At 39.0% G+C, this 18100-nt stretch overlaps 1 protein-coding gene across 1 annotated transcript in view; it reads left to right on the top strand.

The window, feature by feature from the left end:
- Window positions 1–18100, top strand: part of BPTF (bromodomain PHD finger transcription factor) — a gene marked incomplete at its 5' end in the record, with an annotated part of 38980 nt that extends 20880 nt beyond the window's left edge. The window contains 14 exon segments of the mRNA XM_010080324.1: window positions 243–391; window positions 485–608; window positions 1134–1357; window positions 2610–2832; window positions 3066–3946; window positions 4697–4779; window positions 6660–6885; window positions 7314–7383; window positions 7386–7638; window positions 10946–11119; window positions 11975–12167; window positions 13118–13202; window positions 15034–15220; window positions 17192–18100. Coding sequence (XP_010078626.1) covers window positions 243–391; window positions 485–608; window positions 1134–1357; window positions 2610–2832; window positions 3066–3946; window positions 4697–4779; window positions 6660–6885; window positions 7314–7383; window positions 7386–7638; window positions 10946–11119; window positions 11975–12167; window positions 13118–13202; window positions 15034–15220; window positions 17192–17228 — 2909 coding nt within the window.

Here is an 18100-nt window from a genome sequence, read left to right as displayed (position 1 = left end):
ACTCTTTCCTTATTCTTTTCTGTAATACCTGTTTCTTAACTTAAAATGTAGTTGAACTATCGCCAAACTATAATGCTGCTTCTTTTTACAATAATAACAAAGGTTCTTCTGAGAAATATTGAAAGACTCAAAGGTGTTCTAGAAACCTGGAGACTGATTTCTCATTGCCACCCTGGAGTTGCATTTACTTCTTTTGCTGGCAATTATGTCATTAACGAATTCTCAATTTTTTCTTTAATTAGGTGTTGTTCAAGTTCAGCAAAAGGTATTGGGTATCATTCCATCAACCACAGGTGCAAGTCAAACATTTACTTCATTCCAGCCAAGGACAGCAACGGTAACCATTAGGCCAAATACCACAGGGACGTTAGGAACAACAAGCACTTCACAAGTAAGATGTTTTCCAAAATAAAAAATACTTCAGGGAATATCCCACTGGATTTTTTCACAAGTTTACATATGCTCCCCATTTTGGTGTGTGTAGGTAGTGCAAGGGACACCGCTCCGCCCTGGGATGACAGTAATACGGACACCACTTCAGCAGTCAACGCTTGGAAAGACCATCATTCGAACACCTCTAGTGGTGCAACAAGGTATTCTTCCAGCCAGTAGGTTCATTTTAATATTTAAATTTCCAGTGTGAACTCCATGGTTTGTTTCTTCATACACATTTTTTGTATCATATGTCCCAATGCAAAAATACCTCATTTTGATGTGTCTAACAAGTGCCTTTTCTGGCTTTTGAATGTGTTAGTTGCAGGCTTTGTCAGTGTTATTCTTCATTGACACTGGGAAATGTAGTACTTATTTTTTAAGTCCATTCATCTGGTAACAAATGAAAAAGTTTAGAATAATTGTGCATTGAGAAAGTCTTTTTTTTTTTTTAAGGCAAGATGCGTGTTTGAAGTACTTTGTAAGTATGTGGATTGAATTAAAATAGAAAACATTTTGCAGACATTTTTCGGTCAACCACACAGGCAAATGATTTGTAAAGAAAATTTATGTGCAAACTGCAGTGTTTGCTTCGCTTGTCTGATTATACACTATTGCAAGTTGTTGTGACTCAGAGGTTTGCTGTGCTAACGGTTAAAATGTTGGAAATGTGTTTCTGATGACAAATTATTCTCTTACAGGTCAGACCCAGCAAGTAGTGACTCAAATAATCAGGGGTCAGCCTGTCTCAACAGCAGTTTCAAGTACCAGCACAGCTTCTTCCACTGCTGGACAGAAAACCGTCACAAGTCCTGGAACCCCACCTCAACAAATGCAGCCACAAACCACACCGCAGCCCCCTCGCCCTCAGCAGGGACAAGTAAAACTTACCATGGCCCAACTCACACAGCTAACCCAAGGACAGGTAAAATATTTTACAGCCCCTGGGCCTGAAAATGTGCTAATACTTCTGAGGCATCTTATCAGGCCTTTGGATTTCAGCAGTGCAGTGTATCTGCTCATAAATTTATGTTTCAGCCTTCACTTAGGATGACTAGTAGTATACTTGCAGACTGAAAGAAGCCTACAATAGTATATGTAAAGTTTAAAATCTCTCTTCCTATTGTATTCCCCAGTAATGTATCAGGAAAGTTCAGCAGTATGGAAAAAAGTCCTTGCGTTAATAGCAGTAAGGGACATCATTATTTTGTATGGTCTATTTTGTAGACCTTCAGAATGTAATGTTCATTTCTTGTCTTTTGATTTTGTGTGAAGATTTAGTTTTCATTCATGTTATCCAGAGTCTCAGAGGAAAAATTACAGTATCTGGAACTGGAAGAGGAAAAAGTTCTTACAGCTTCTGCTCAGATCATGAAGGTCTGTTGGCAAAAAATAAGTTTAGAGTCAAGCACAGGGTAAAAATAGACTTCTGTGAGTTACCACAATACCTGTTCTTCAAATTATTTATAATATATATAAATTATTGTAATGTACAGGCTGCTTGTTGCCTGATATGATTTTTATATGTGGAAAAAGACTCAGAGAGTTCATTTCCACTCCCAAAAAACTCAGACGGATTTTTGTAGGGACCTTATTCTGTTCTGTGGGTTCACAAAATGTCAAGTTATGCATCTAGATGTTGGAACAATAGCCTGCCTTCTGCATCACTGAGTTGAGGGTGGTGTCATGAGCTGCCTAAGTGTCAACTTAAGGAACAGAAATTCACAGCACAGTACAGATAGAACAGTCATTTGTGAAAGCTCACAGTTGGGTGAGATCTGATAGGTGGTTAGGAAGTGTTTTCAGTGCAGAGAACTTCTGCACAAATGGTTGGGATTCTTGAGAACGTAATTAACAGTATGTCTAAAATTACCCATGCTGTGTATTGCTTGTAAATTCTAGGAACAAAGATGATCTATTTTAGCTGCTTTCTGGCTCAGGTTCTTGTCAATATTTGGATGAAAATATGTGTAAGTCCAACCAGGTAATCTGTTGATGATAGAACTGTTGAGAGAGTATTTTAGTATTTCATGATCTCAGATGGTAGGTTTGGATTTTAGGAATATGGTATGTGTTAAAATTATTGAATTCTGAAATCCAAAGCTCTAATTCTTCTGATTTGCAGCAAGGTCTGTCTAAGAACTGTATCACTAATACAGCAACTTTTTTCTTTTTAGGGTGGCAGTCAAGGATTAACTGTGGTAATTCAGGGACAAGGTCAAACTACTGGTCAACTACAACTAATCCCTCAGGGTGTGCCTGTAATACCTGGTCCAGGACAACAGCTTATGCAAGCAGCTATGCCAAATGGTACAATTCAGAGATTTCTTTTCACCCCACTACCAGCAGCTGCTACTACGGCTAGCACAACTACAACATCAGTTTCTACTTCAACCTCGGGTAAGCATTGTTCTGTTCAGCAGAAAAAAAGCTTCAATTTCAGTAGCATGGGAGTTTTTATGCTGATGGAGGTGGTCTGTTATTACAGAAAAATTGTTGAAAGTGTATTATAAGCTTAGAAATCTCTTGAATGTCTGCATAGAGCTTTACAGTAGTTCTAAAAGGTTCAAGTCAGTAAGGCTCAAAGACGTGTCATTTGAAATGAATGGAATACTTGTTCTTATCCTTCACAGCTACAGGGGAACAGAAGCAAGCTCTACAGGCACAGCCAACATCGGCGCTGCCGCCAGCGCAGCCGCAGCCTCAGAGTCAGCAGCAAGCCCAGCCTCAAGTGCAGAATCAGAGCACTCAGCCTGCGCCGCTGGCCCAGCCGCCTCCGCCAGCGCTTCAGCCCGACACTCAGACCCAGCCTGAATCTCAGACTCCAGCATCCGTTGACTCTCCAGTCACACCTGAAGCACAATCATCTAAATCTCCAATTCAGTCTCCAGCACAGACCCAGGCTCAAGGGCAATCTCCAGTGCAAGGCCAGAGTCAGCCGCAGACTGCAGTCCTGCCGCAAGGCCAGTCCCAAGTCCAGCCTCAGCAACCAGCTCAGGTGCAGACTACAACCCAACAGCAGATTCAGATGCAGCCCCATGCTCCCATAGAAATTCAACCTCAGCTGCAGCAGTCACAGCCTCAGGTTCAGACTTCGGTCTCGACCCTTCCAACTGCTCAAAGTTTAAATCAGGTTCCTGTGCAATCCCCAACTCGTCCTCAGCTGCAACTTCAGCAGCCTCCAACAAAAGTTATTACAGTGCCTCAGCTTCAGCAACAAGTCCAAGTTCTCTCTCAGCTCCAGTCACATGTTGTGGCTCAGATACAAGCCCAACAAGGCAGTGTGCCCCAGCAGATCAAGCTTCAGTTACCTATTCAGATCCAACAAACTAGCCCAGTACAGGCTCACCAGATTCAGAATGTGGTAACAGTTCAAGCAGCTAGTGTTCAGGAGCAGCTGCAGAGAGTTCAGCAGCTCAGGGAGCAGCAACAGAAGAAAAAGCAGCAACAGATAGAAATTAAACGTGAGCACACCCTTCAGGCTTCTAATCAAAGTGACATTATCCAGAAACAGGTAAAGTTAACAGAAGGAAATGAAAACGTAATGAATGAAACAAATCTCATTTTAAATGCCTGTTCTTGTTAACAATGTTCATACATTCGATAGGCAGTTAATTTGATTCTTTCAAAGTTAATGCACAATTGCTTTTGGCAATTTAATTAACTATTCTAAGTTATTTCAGCACATCAAGTCAATTGTACCATATTTGCAGTCTTCTGGCACCTCGATTCAACTCACCACTAGCTGCTGGGACAATATCTCTTTATTCTGAGTTCAGGAAAGACAGGTTGTAGATAGGAGAGCTGATGTTCCGAACACATGTACAGTACTTTCATTGTCTGCTGTAGGAAACTGAGGTTTCAAAGAGGTATCTGAAATGTAATACTGTTGGATGGCTGCGGGGCTTAAAAATATACATATATACAAAAGACTCTTACAATTTTTTAAAAGAAAACAACCAGTCACTGAAGAAATACTGTCAATTTACATTTAGTCCCTAGGTTTAAACTTGGCATGAGCAAAATATCCTACTCTATGTTGAGGGACGGAGGTGGTATTAATTTTCAATTTAGTTTTCAGTTTTCAAATAATTGCTTTAGACAAGTGCCACGTCCCTGATAAAATCAGTTTTATTTTGTCACTGAAATAAATAACACTTCAACTTTTTCTTGAACTTAGGAAATGTCCTGGTTCTCCCAGTAATATTATGAAATACTGGCTAAAGTTTTCATATTTTATTTGGGATTCTGTATCATCCTACAGGTGGTTATGAAACAGAACGCTGTCATAGAACACTTGAAACAGAAGAAGACACTGACACCAGCCGAGAGGGAAGAAAATCAGAGGTGAATATGCATCATAGTGCATCTTTAAATATTAAAGTTTTACATTTATAACATTTTTTAATGGTGATGTAGTAAAACACTGGTTTGTAAAAACCTGCTTAAAGAAATTCGTCCGTTTCAGAATTGGTTAAAGTAACACTGGAAAGTAACTCTCATAATGATGTTCTTAACTTTAAGTGATTGAATCCTCTATATTCTCAATTTTATTTGGATTATATGTGTTTAAAGTGAAATGTTGTATTGCATGTGTTTGGAGCTGGCCACAATCTTTAAATTCAAGGTAAAAACCATCCTTGAAGGAGCAGTGAAAGGAGAGTTAATGGTTGCAGCAAAGCCTGGGTTTTGTTTATCCTTTATCATGGCAGTTTATTTCCATTCTTGTCCATTGTACATCCCACTCTACAGAGGAAACTGAAGAGTTGGAAGACAGTGCTGTTGGACAAACTAGGAGATTTTATGCTTGAAGCTGCTAAACACAAATTTGGAGTGTTTGTCACTTGTCTTGTGGTTATTTTGACTCCTTGTCACACATGCAGTTGCTTCAATTGGATCATACCAAATGTGTGTGATGTCAGAAAAAGAATAGTGTTTTTTATAACATTTTTATCATCAAATCAGTGTAAAGTTTAGTTGATTACAACAGTGTCACTAGGTGCTGCTCACTTGATGTTTGCAATTATATAAAAAATAAGATGTATTGTCATATACTCTTAATTTAATGGTGTCAGACAGCCAAATTAGTATTTAGACTGACAGAAGTCCAATTAAAAAAAAAAAAAAAAAAAAAAAAAGAGTTCTAACTAGCTTGGTTCGTGGTACAGCTGTCTTTCCATCTCACTGATTTTTTTTTTTTTTTTTCCTTCTCCAAAAATGTAGTTTGGGTGTCCTACCTGGTGAGTAAACAGAGTCAGCCAAGTAGATATAGTGCAGGTAAAAGAGCAAAGGAAAAAAAAATTGTATGGCTCCTACCAAACAGCTGGCATATTACATGTGTCATCAACATACAGATGTGTATCAACAGACAATATGCCGGAGCCTAAGACTACAGAGTTGGCAGCTCCTTGTCCCAGCCATTGCTGTTCTGTTGTTTGCTTTCAGCTCATGTGCAATGGGAGGTGTTTTTCATGGTTGCTCTGGTAACAAGAAGCACTTGGTTTTCTAATGGGTTTGAAATAGAATGGGAAGGGGAAAGTGAATTCAGAAGAACCAAAAAACATTCATTTTCTAATTGAAATATAAGGCAAAATAAATGAAAATTGCAGAACAAGTGAGCAGGAAAAGAGACTTGCAGTTGAATGTACAACAAGCAGATGAAAAATTAATCCTGAGTTGTCATTAGTGAAGAAACTGGGAACTGCTTTCATAGTGAATTCTAGACACTGAAAAATATTTGTCAGTCCTTATGCCAAAACACAAAAACCTAGTGATACTTGGTGGTCACTGGAGAGTGGAAATGTGTGGTTTAGAAGTTACAGGCTTCCAACTTGTTTCAATCCTACATCAGAGTAAACAAAATCCAGCTCTTCCAGACATGTTTGTGGAAACTGAATTGAGTGAAAATATCTCTCACCGTACTAACGCCGAAGCTTTGTGGGAGTTTTATAGGGAAGGGGAGGAATGGTTAGTACTGAGGTCAGTTAAACGGAATTGGGACTGGCCTTCTTCAGCCTAGCTAGGGACTTGATCTCTCCCAGGGGTGTTCTAGTAAGTAAATAGGAGTGGAAGCAATGTGAGTTACTAAATTTACCTTGTACATCTTAAGAAATTTAATAATTTAGTTTGCAGCTTGCAGAGACTGGAGAATTAAATGGTTCTGCCTTCTCAGGTGGGGATGAATAGGCAGCTCAGCACAATGTACTTTTTCTTTGTTTCTTTCCCAGAATGATTGTGTGCAACCAAGTGATGAAATATATTCTGGATAAGATAGACAAAGAAGAAAAACAGGCAGCTAAGAAACGAAAGCGCGAAGAGAGCGTAGAACAAAAGCGTAGTAAACAGAACGCTACTAAGCTCTCAGCTCTGCTTTTCAAGCATAAAGAACAGCTGAAAGCTGAAATATTGAAAAAAAGAGCACTTCTAGACAAAGATCTACAAATTGAAGTGCAGGTAAGAACAGTTATTCTCAAAGATTACTTTGGTTTAAGCTGGGGAGAACATTTCTGTGCTGATCTTTAATTTATCTGTTTGCTCAGTGAGATTTTAGGGAAACATGGGAAATTCTGGTTGTGGATGCATAGATCTCTGCACAGCTAGTATATGTCCTTTTTATGCTGCTTTTTTTTCATCTGGACTGAAATTACCTGGTTTCTTCAAACAGCTTCTAATTGCAGCCAGTGGGTCCTAGTAGGCCAAGAGTGTCATCCCTTAATATTATGTGAATTACCGGTTAAACACATTAAAAAATTTGCATATATAAATGGCTTTAATTATTTTCTTTTGTTTAAGCATGGGTATTTATGTCTAGATTTTAATTTTGTCCTGGAATAATCATATGAAGTGCCTCCCTCTCTATTTATTCATTGAACATACTTCAGGAGGAGCTAAAGAAAGACTTGACTAAAATTAAGAGAGAAAAAGAAAAAGCCCAGGCAGCTGCTGCTGCCGCCTAGCCGCTGCACCACCGCCGCCGCCGCCACCACTGCCATCGCCACCACCACAGCAACACGCAGCCAGCGTCACCTCCTCCTCCTCCACCACAGTCCCAATGCCAGTATCCTCCCAGAAGAGAAAGCGAGATGAGGAGAAAGATTCGTCAGCTTCCAAGTCCAAGAAAAAGAAAATGATTTCTACTACCTCAAAGGAAACAAAGAAGGACACAAAGCTTTACTGCATCTGTAAAACGCCTTACGATGAGTCTAAGTGAGTAGCGAATGCCATCGCCTTCTACTGGGTATTCTTAGCTGTAGGTTTAGTATTTAGCTGTTAGTGCAAGGTAGTTCTAGAACTGGAGACAGAGTATCAGGTGTTATTGCAGTGATCACTAAGGTATAAAGAATAAAGTCTCTCTTTTCCACTAGCAGTTACAAAACTATTAACATACTGGATTTGTACTATTAGTGTACATGATTTATATTTTTACCTGTTTGCATGTTTCCATTGTATGACCTTTCTGTCTCACATGCACATACTCTTTCTTCTTTTTTTTCCTCCGCTCTGTTTTTCTTTCTTTTGCCGTTTTGCCTCTGCCTCGGAAGCAAGTGACAGTTTGGTTTGAGCAATTTCTTGTGAACAAGTAGCTGATGTTCTTTAGAAATAGCTTCAGTACCGTCTTCCAATAAATGACCTTTTTTTGTAAGTCAATAGCCAGTAACCGGGGTTCCAGGTTACTCAACTGCAGTTCACTTTGGACAATGCTTCACCTCCCAGGGTTGATAAAAAATGAATATATCAGCATTTGACAAAGTGAAAACTGGAGTTCTCCATAGTTTGATTCTGACTGTGAATGAGGGAAAATATGCTGCCTACAAAGTTGGTGAGGAAATGTAGGAAGCGGTGGAGTGGCAGGTTCAGTGGATTGCAGGCAGGTAGGGTTACGCACTCCTGCTGGAGCTGGAAGTGACTAACACCAGGAGTTAGTAACGGGTAATGTCTGATAGCTCTGTAGAGACGTATGTAAAAGAAATTTGACTTCAGACCAATTCCAAGTGAGTATGTATCTGTTCAACAAGTGACAATGGCAAAAAAATACTAATTGGTGCTATTTGGTGATGGTTTAAATGCTGATAAGAGAAAGAAACCGTAGAGGTGGAGTAGTGCTTTCACTGCAGCGGTGGTTCTTCATTCCAAATTTACAGCCAGGACTAGAGGATCTCTTGAGATTCTGTCTAAAATCTAGCCTTTATTATTTTTTTTTTTTTTTCAAATGAAGTTGAGGTCTTTGGGGTTTTTTCACCTTGGTTGTTCAGTAGCTCAGACCATTGCACGATTACATCGGTGTGGGAAGTTGGGCTGCTCTCTGTGCTGCCATTGCTGTAGAAATAGCAGAGTTCTGATGCCCTGGTTGTTAATTCACTCTTATTTCTACAGGATGTCACCGGTCTCAGTTAAAGCACAAACATTGTGTTAGGCTTTCTGTCATCCAGTAAACTTAGGAGGATACCCTGTGCTCATTTTGTTGCGATACCAGACAGAGGTCTGTGTATTGCTGCTTCTGCTCTTAGTAAGCGATAGAATTGTCACAGAAATGAAATGAGATGAACAAAGTCTGTAAGCGAAAGGATTGATTGTCACGCTAACTCTTCTACTGACTCCAGTGGGCACTTGAGTAAGCCGATGAAAAATGTGATTATAGAGTGAATTTTGGTAGCTGCAATCGAGAACTGTGCTGCAATGCACAGAATAAAACTTCAAGAAAATCAAATATTATCAACTTGGTAGTGTCCTTAGCAATATGATTCGATTCTGCTGCTTTGCTTTTTGTGAATTCTAAATTTGATGTTCTTACAAATGAGGATGGTACTGTTGAACTACATTATCCTTTCACTATTTGGAAAGGGATTAGTCAAGTTTTGAAACAGGTTTCTGGTAAACATTTTTTTTTTATTTTCATATATATATGGGCATCAGATACTCCTCTTTGTGCTGGTGTCTCTTTTCTACCTCAGAAAAGATTGAAAAGCTTATTTGTGGTATGTTATGAATACTCTGTGCATTTTTTAGGATGCAGTAAATCCTCAAAAACCATTCTGTGTCATGTATTTTCTTGCAAATCCCTTAACATTTAGTCCTCATTTGTAATACTCCAACACTGTAGGGATTTGCTCATGGTGTTTTTGAGGATGGTCAGTAAGGGTATCCTTCTAAGATTCCTTCTTAGATTCCAAGGGATTTGTTAATGTGTGGTGTGATGCCTGTTCCACATTCTAGGAGCAAGGTTTAGCATCTCCACCTGGGCATGAAGGTGCTCCCAGATCAGCAGGAGCAGACAGACACGGTCCCTCTTGGGAAGGGGACGCAGGCTGAGTGGTGGTTGCCAGTTGTCGGAAGGAGCCATACCTGTCCGTTCTTTATGGAAGGCTGGGTTGTGTGATTTTTTTTTTTTAATTTTTTTTTTTTAGGGTTTGTCTGACTGAGAGTTAAGAGAAAAGGCAGGATCTGAGTATCCAGGATGTGTGCAGAGGCCCAGGAAATTAGAGGTGCTTGTTTTGTACTAGCCACTGTCCTGCTGCTAGTGGGCAGTGGGTGGTTGCAGACAGAGGGACGAGGATGGCAGAGGGACAAGGATGGCGGTGATCCACGCAACAGCACAGGGCGGGCGGTTGGTGGGCTCCGAAACCTCGGAAGATGGAGGTTCTGAGTCAGCTTGCTTTTGCTTAGGCAGAGAGAGTGGATGTGTAACTTCGCCCATCTGGTTGTCACTAGTCATAGGTATGTTTTTGAGATATCCATACACAAAATGTCAAACATCCTTGCATAATATTTTACAGTTTTGTCACATCATTCTGTGCAAGGTCCCATTCCCATGATTCTGCACCTGGTTCCCTTCACTTTGTGTCATACCATACCCGGTTCTGTCACATAGCTGTGTCTGAGAGTAGACATTATTCTCTGAAGGATGGTCCACATTCCAATTTGTTGCAATTTTGAGTAGCTTAATATATTTTTCAGCACCCACACCTATAATCTCCTACCCCCCCAAAAAAATTAAAATTATGACAACCATGTCCTGACCCGATTTTGTTCCCTATCATGTGATACCGATACGTATGCTACACATGGCTGGTATGCATGTTCTTCGTAGTATACTCGTAACTCCTAGTTGGTGTTTGCGCTTTGCTTTTGTTTTTTAAATTAACTGAGACCTACATTTTCAAATCTTAAGGAAATGTTTCAGTGGCTTTTGAGCTACGGTTTTGAAAATGTAAATCTTTTCCTTTGGCCTTGTCTTTTTGTGCCTTTTGCAGTTTTTCCCACACACATTGCAGACATACATTTTTAGCCCGGTTTTGTCAAAGTCTGGTTACATATTGATGTGCATTTTAATGAACTGTCAATTTAAAATTGACCCAAGTGACCTTACTGACAGTGTAGCTGCAGCGTGAGATGTTAGTTTGTAGGGATAGAAGGGTAGGAAGCAGGGAAACCGAGACAGAAAAACTGCAGGGAAAAGTGCCATGCCATTTTGAAATGACAATTACATTGTCATTTTCATTGTGAACACTTTTAGGTTCTATATTGGCTGTGATCTTTGTACTAACTGGTATCATGGAGAATGTGTTGGCATCACAGAAAAGGAGGCTAAGAAAATGGATGTGTACATCTGTAATGAGTGTAAACGGGCACAAGAGGGCAGCAGTGAGGAGTTGTACTGTATCTGCAGAACACCTTATGATGAGTCGCAGTGAGTTCGGATCGATCAGAAACTCGTGTTTGTGTCCAGGCAGCAACTGCTCTGACTGTGCTTACCTGTTCCTTGCAAAGAAAATTTAAAAAAAAGTTATTCTGAATATGTATTCATTCGTAATACAAATTGCTTTTTTCGGTAATTGTTTTCCCCTCCAAAATGTTTCTGTACAGTAAATGTTTAGGAAAAGTGAAGTTTTTCAGGGTGGTCAAAATGTGTTGGGTTCGTTGTTTTTTTTGTTTTTTTTTAATGTACTTTTAATTGGGATTTTTTTTTTCTTTTTTTAACAAGGTTAGATGGTTGGAAAAGACAAGTCTTGCATTTAGTGGATTCTTTTGTGCTTTAATCTGACCTGGATAGAAAGCCTAATTTAGTACGGGGGTATATGGTTGGTATCTTTTACTTAAGGCTTTGTATCGTAGAATACCCCTTCTGTATCCAACTACGAGACTGAAGCTTCCCTATGAAAAATGTTTGTACCGAGTGAAACAAGAGCCCTAGCTGTAGTCCAATTTGTACAAAATGTATCTTGAATTATTTTGGAATACTGGTTGGGTGAGACTTCTGGCATTACACTGTTCAACTCTAAAGCAGAGGAATGAGTTTTGAAATCTTGATTGCTTGAAAGTGCCTAGTATAAAATTTAGGAACTAATTTTGAAATGCTCTGTAATTCAGCCTGTTTGTAAATACAAAGGCAGTTTGAATAGTGCAATTAGAGTTTGTCAGTCTGAAATATCACGTTTAATCACGCCAAGAATCTGCTGGTGTGCAGGGACTGCAGGTCTATGTGTTTAAATGTAACCTTTGATTTCAACAGAACAAGCCACTAACATTGTTTTGGATCTTGCAGATTTTACATTGGCTGCGACCGATGTCAGAACTGGTATCACGGGCGCTGCGTTGGCATTTTACAAAGTGAGGCAGATCTCATTGATGAATATGTGTGTCCACAATGTCAGTCCACAGAAGATGCCATGACTGTACTCAGTCCGCTCACTGATAAAGATTATGAAGGTTTAAGAAGAGTACTACGCTCCTTGCAGGTGAGATAAGGATTGCAGCGAAGTGCGGTCCTTTCCTCTGAGTCTTGGAGGAGGTTTTGATTTCTCTTCTAGGAGTTTTGAGACTTTATGAACAGGAAATAGCAAAGCTTTTAGTGAGAAATGCCACCGTGTTAGCCGCAAACTTTATTGGCATTATTGTGCTGAGGAGTATTTACAGCAATTAGTACATCGCTGCTTCTGAGTTGGTGAAACTAAACAGTCGGTTCAGTGAAGGCTTTTAAAGGAAGTCGGGTTGCTGAGAACACCAAAAGGCAGAGCGATAACCTCACTGCACAGGATGTGGAAGGTGCAGTGTTCTGCTCTCAGAGTAGTTTTCTGTCATCTCTGATCTACACTCCTGCACTCTAATCTCAGAGTTCATAGATGTTAGCAGTGTTCTCACAGAAGGTCGCTATCAGCATGTAAATGATGGCATCCTGATGATAAGAATGGCATCACTGTTCCAGTATATTTCTGGTTTATGTGTCACTCCCAAATATGGCTTTTCTGCTACAACTGTGAAGAATTCTTAACAATTTTGGTAAAATAGTTGTGTGGCAACAGAAATCCTCAAAGAGTAATATTTTGCAGATATTTATGAAAACAAATTCACTTTAAAGTACTTGAGAGTGAAAACAGTGGCCGATGTCCAGGTAGGTGTGAGGTGCCAGGCACTCTCAGTGAATTCATGACATGCTTTTCTGTGCAGCCTGTTGAGCGCTGTATCCTGTTATGGCTGAATTTCACAGTTTCGTGTTTTGAAGACCAACTACTCTGTCATTGAGTTTTAAAACTTCACCCAGTCATCAGATGAGAACTCGTTACCTTTTCATATAGTGCTGCACTTTTTCAATTCAGCTCTAGACCCCAACAAAGTGTAATGAAAATATTTAGCTACTAAATAGTGCTAATTTAATTTTTTTTTTAATTGTATCTTGTTTTCCTGACAGGCTCACAAGATGGCATGGCCGTTCCTAGAACCGGTAGATCCCAATGATGCACCGGATTATTATGGTGTTATTAAAGAACCAATGGGTAAGTGTTTGTCAGTGAGTGGATTTGGGGTTTTGAATGTCAAATTAACTACCTGCTGACCATTTCCATCCAGGGAACATCTTAGATAACATTTTGCAGAACACACAGGTTTACAGTTAGGCAGACGAAACAATGTGATTTCTCACTGATACATGTAGAAGTTCATGAGGGTTAGTGTAGGTACTTCTAAGCTGATTCCTTAACCCTAAATACTGCTGCTCCAACATATAGAATGTGAAATTCAATGCAGCGGTAGGATAGAATTCTTGGTTTTAAATTTCTTTATTTCAAAAGGACAGTTTTGCTTTCTGCTTTGCTTGTTTTTTTTTTCCATCTATGTAACAGTTCCTCCTACAAATGTGGGGTATGTACTCCAGAGTTTGAGGAGGAAGTGGTGCTCATACAGCTTGGTGTGACACGCAGCCTAAGATGGAGTAGTAAATCCTCTTCATCTGACCTGACAGCATCCTCGATTTTGTATTATATGGAATTTGTCTGTACAGCTTTATGAACAAGAATAATTTCAAATGTTGGGTGTCTGGGGGAAAGTGAAAGATGAGATGCTGCAGCTGTACAGTGATTTATTCTGATCTTATTTGGCCTGACCAGTTAGCCAGGCATAAGCTAGATGAACACTTGCATGTGATACATCTTAGGAAAATCTCCCTCCTTCAAGAAATGGTGTTGCGGAACGTTGTTCCTTTCCTTACAGTTATTGAACCAATACCTTTTCCGATGTCTAAATGAAAGCTGGTGTGATCCTTTGAGCTTTCCCACCTACTCCTTACGGATCCTAGAAACAGGAAAGTTAAATTTAGTATCTTGGCAAAATTGTAGTATGTTTACTGAAAATAGTACTTTGCTTAGAAATTGTGCCCTTCTCTGTTCCAAAGTTTTGGATTGTGCTGCAATGAAAATACAAACCAGCTCCTATTCTGTAACTGATTGGTTACAGTTTATACGGGAAACTCAAATAATAATATAATTAAGCACATGATGACTGAGTGAAGTAAACAAATGTGCATTCAGCCCTTTCTGACTTAACTAGCAGGAACATGCACTTGTAAGTGTAGAAGTAAATACGTATATATAAAATAGAGCAGGTAATCCAGCCCCGTCTGTGTTCGTTTTCACACATTTTGGCATTTAAGGGCATTTTCCAAGGTCATTGTTTTTCCAGCTAAAAATGCCACTATACATCTAGACAGCTATATTTATAATTGGCAGCTCTCATTCCTCTCCCTCTTTTTAATTTACATTTGCATTAACATAGGACAATTACTGCTCCACTTCACCGTTCTGGTCCCATTAACATGTCTAGTCAGCAAGAATGAGAGCACTAATATTTTCTACGATCTTGCACCTGAAATCTCCTTCATCTGTGCCGCGTGCTGATGTGTGCGTGCCCATGAAAACTGATAATTCATTCAAAGCAAGTCATGAATTCAAACAAAAAAACAGAAGGTTTAGATAGCTGTGCACGTGGCTCTTGCTCTCAGTGAGGGCTATAAAGAAAATGAAGTGCAGGTAACTGAATCCAGGTTGTCTGAGTTTTATTTTTTCCTTAATTTCTTCAGAAAAAGCAAGTAGCTTCCTGCAAGCCCCAAGTTTTCCAAGGTCATTTTGATACTTGTGTTTTAATTTAGCTGCACACAACATATTCATGCATAAGTGTTTATTCTAAAGGAGACCCACTGGTGTCACCACCTGACAACCAGCGTTCCTGGAACAGCTGCTAACCCTGAAAGGTTTTGTTTCCCACAATCTGACAATGTGAACTTCTGTTGAGGATGAAAATGTCTCATTTTAATAATCTTTGGTTTCTTTAAAGACCTTGCCACCATGGAAGAAAGAATACTGAAACGTTACTACAAAAAGGTCACGGAGTTTGTGGCAGATATGACCAAAATTTTTGATAACTGTCGTTACTACAATCCAAGTGACTCCCCTTTTTATCAATGTGCAGAAGTTCTTGAATCATTCTTTGTACAGAAACTGAAAGGATTTAAGGCGAGCAGGTAAGCTAACGTGTTCCTAATCACAGGTGATCTGCTGTCCCCTAAAATCTCCTTCATGCTTTCACAAGCTTGCCCGGTGCTTATACAGGGATTTGCCTCTCCATGCGCTTTCCTGGACAACTGCTTTCTTTTAAAGGAAAAAAAAAATCTGTTCTATAATAGCTAGCTGTCATTTTCTGTCAACATTAGGGCAGTATCATAAATGTAGAAAATTTTAATGACACTTTAACACGTTGCTTCAGAAAACTTCATGTGAATTCTTTCTCATTGGGACAAAGTTCTGAGTTCTGATAATATTCTGCTGTGCACTGGATACTTTTCAGATGCTAAAAAGAGACAGTCCTTCCATGAAGTTTATAATCCAATGAAAGAAATTAAAATACTTTCATTTTTACTACCCTCTCTCATCTTTTTATAACTTAACATGAAACAGAGAGAAGAAGTAAGATTTAAAGTAAGATATGGAAAACTAAACATAATTTAAAATTAACTGTTTAACATTAAACTTTTTAATAATGTTTTTTGGTAGAGGAATCAATGCAGAGTATTTCCCTAACATAGGCATTACTGAAAAAGAACATGCAACTCTACTTTTTTTTTTTTGTTTGTTTGCCGATTCTGTCCTGTAGCACGTCCATGGGAGCTGTACGGCACTAGTCAAACGCTGGTGTCGTGTTTAGCACAGCTGCTCCTAAACCAGCTTACTCAGAACTCTAAGGGAGTGTACAGATTTCTCCTGGGTCACTGCTGTATTCCAACATAAGCCAGCTGTACCCGAGGCACCTTTGTGGGACGCCTTTCGGCATTACTCAGGATCTGCACATGGTTAGTAGTGGACTTTGTCCATCCGACTGCAGCGATCAGAACTGTAACAGAGTGCTGATCCGAGATACCACTGCAGGATTACATCCCTTTGTCATTAACTGAATTGAAAGCTTCACTTTATACCCATGGTTGTGGAAGCTGTCTGATTTTCTATATGCAATCAGAGTAGGACTGATAAGAAGGGGTGAGATCAAATCACTTAATCCAGCGGTTTTCTTTCCCATCCTGTGTTATTGGTTTTTATCGGGTGGTTTTCAGCTCATGTTTCCATCATCTTGCTCTAGCTGGTTATCCAGCATTCGCTGTTTGCACACTGATTGCATTGCTGCATCTTGTTTGTTATTGTTTTTCATTTATACCATCCATGTTCTTTCTTTTCTTGCAGATTATGATATCTTTAGTCTGAACTTTTTAACTGGAATCAGAACTGGATGTTGGGGTCACTTTCTTTTATTGTACAATTCGATGACATTAAACTGCCCTAAAAATCCAGATCATTTGTCTAAAAAGTAAATGTTGGGGTTTTGGTTTTTGTTACCAGCAGTCACGCTGGTAAACATAACTGTATTAACAAAAAAATTGTCCCATCCCTCGAATACTGTATTGAGAAAAATGAAAAATTCATCTTGGAAACCATGTATTTTATTGTTTTATTTTCACTCACTAATAAAACTGTGAATGTCAAAGAGGAGTTTGCTGAACTCTGATTAGGAAAAATGTGATTTTTAACATCCCTGTTCAGTTTTTTCTATTAAGTTAATCTAAAGACTTATTGAATAAATTTAAGCAAAATATAGCTTATTATAAATATTCACTCTTAAAACATCTTTTGCTTTCGTTGTGATGGACTACTGTTATGTAAATAGGAGAGTAAAACTGATTCCAGGCATTTTGGAATATTCCAAAAGTGACACACTGCATTTTACAAGTACTGAGATATTTGTATGCTGTAGGAGAAAATGTGCTTCAAATTCAGAGAGAAATATTTTAAGTGTTCTTTTTTCCAAAGGGGGAAAAAAAAAAATAAATGGGAAGCAACATGGTGGTAATTCCCTGCTTGTGATTTACCCTTGGCAACACCTTGCAGCATCTGTCCTCTCCAAAATGAAGGGTGCTTAATTCTTCACTTTCTTCTGTACTCTGCAGGTCCCATAACAACAAACTGCAGTCTACAGCTTCTTAGAGTTCAGCGTGTTAACCTAACACACGAGCAAGAATCTGGTTGTCTGAAAATTTTTAATTAAGAAGCCAGATGTTTTTAGTCAGGTTATCCTGACGAGACTTGATGTAAAACTGCGTTTTTATCGGTCGCAACAGTCAAATTCTATTCTTGGCTTATTTTGTCCAAAGGACAAAGAAATAAAAATCAGCAGCACCACTTTCTTGTCAAGATCAAATTGTTGTTCTATTGTGGCAGAAGCAGGAAAACTTGGTTTTGTTGAAGGAGAGAGAGAAAGAGAGCAAGACAAAAGATACAGTAAATGGGGTCATGTTTAACTCCATGGAAATGCCACGTCTGTTCTTCAGTGAAGAAGCTGGTTTAAAGTCCACACAGAAAACTTTGACTGTATTTATTTATTGTTGCAAAAAAGACGCTTTTTTATTGCTGCCCTCATTTGTCAGCTAATTATTTTTTCTTATAAAATCCAGCCCCGGTTACATGTAATCCATTCTGTATCTTAACATGATTCCTGTAGGTAAAAGTACAAGAAGACCTCTAGATGTCTTTTCTTTCTATGAAAGGAGCTGCTATGTACACATGTGCACACACACAGGACTGGGAATCAACAATGAGTTTATCATTCATGGTAGATAAAAACAATTAAGCTTGCATAAAAGTTGGGCTAAGTGGTCACGGACTACAGACTCTGTTGCCTTGGATATAACAGTACAACTTGTCATTTACTCTGCACCAGACTGAAATGAGTAAAATCTATTTGAAGGTATCTTGTTTGTAAACATTTGTCAGATTCTAATTTTTTTCTTTTGTATTAAAATTCAAAATATGGATGTATATGAAACAAAATAAATGGAGATAATCGTTCTCCCCACAGA

The sequence above is a fragment of the Pterocles gutturalis genome, unplaced genomic scaffold, assembly GCF_000699245.1.
Source record: "Pterocles gutturalis isolate BGI_N339 unplaced genomic scaffold, ASM69924v1 scaffold11234, whole genome shotgun sequence".
Taxonomy (NCBI): domain Eukaryota; kingdom Metazoa; phylum Chordata; class Aves; order Pterocliformes; family Pteroclidae; genus Pterocles; species Pterocles gutturalis.
Note: the sequence above shows the minus strand (reverse complement) of the source record. Positions and strands in the feature narration are given on the sequence as shown.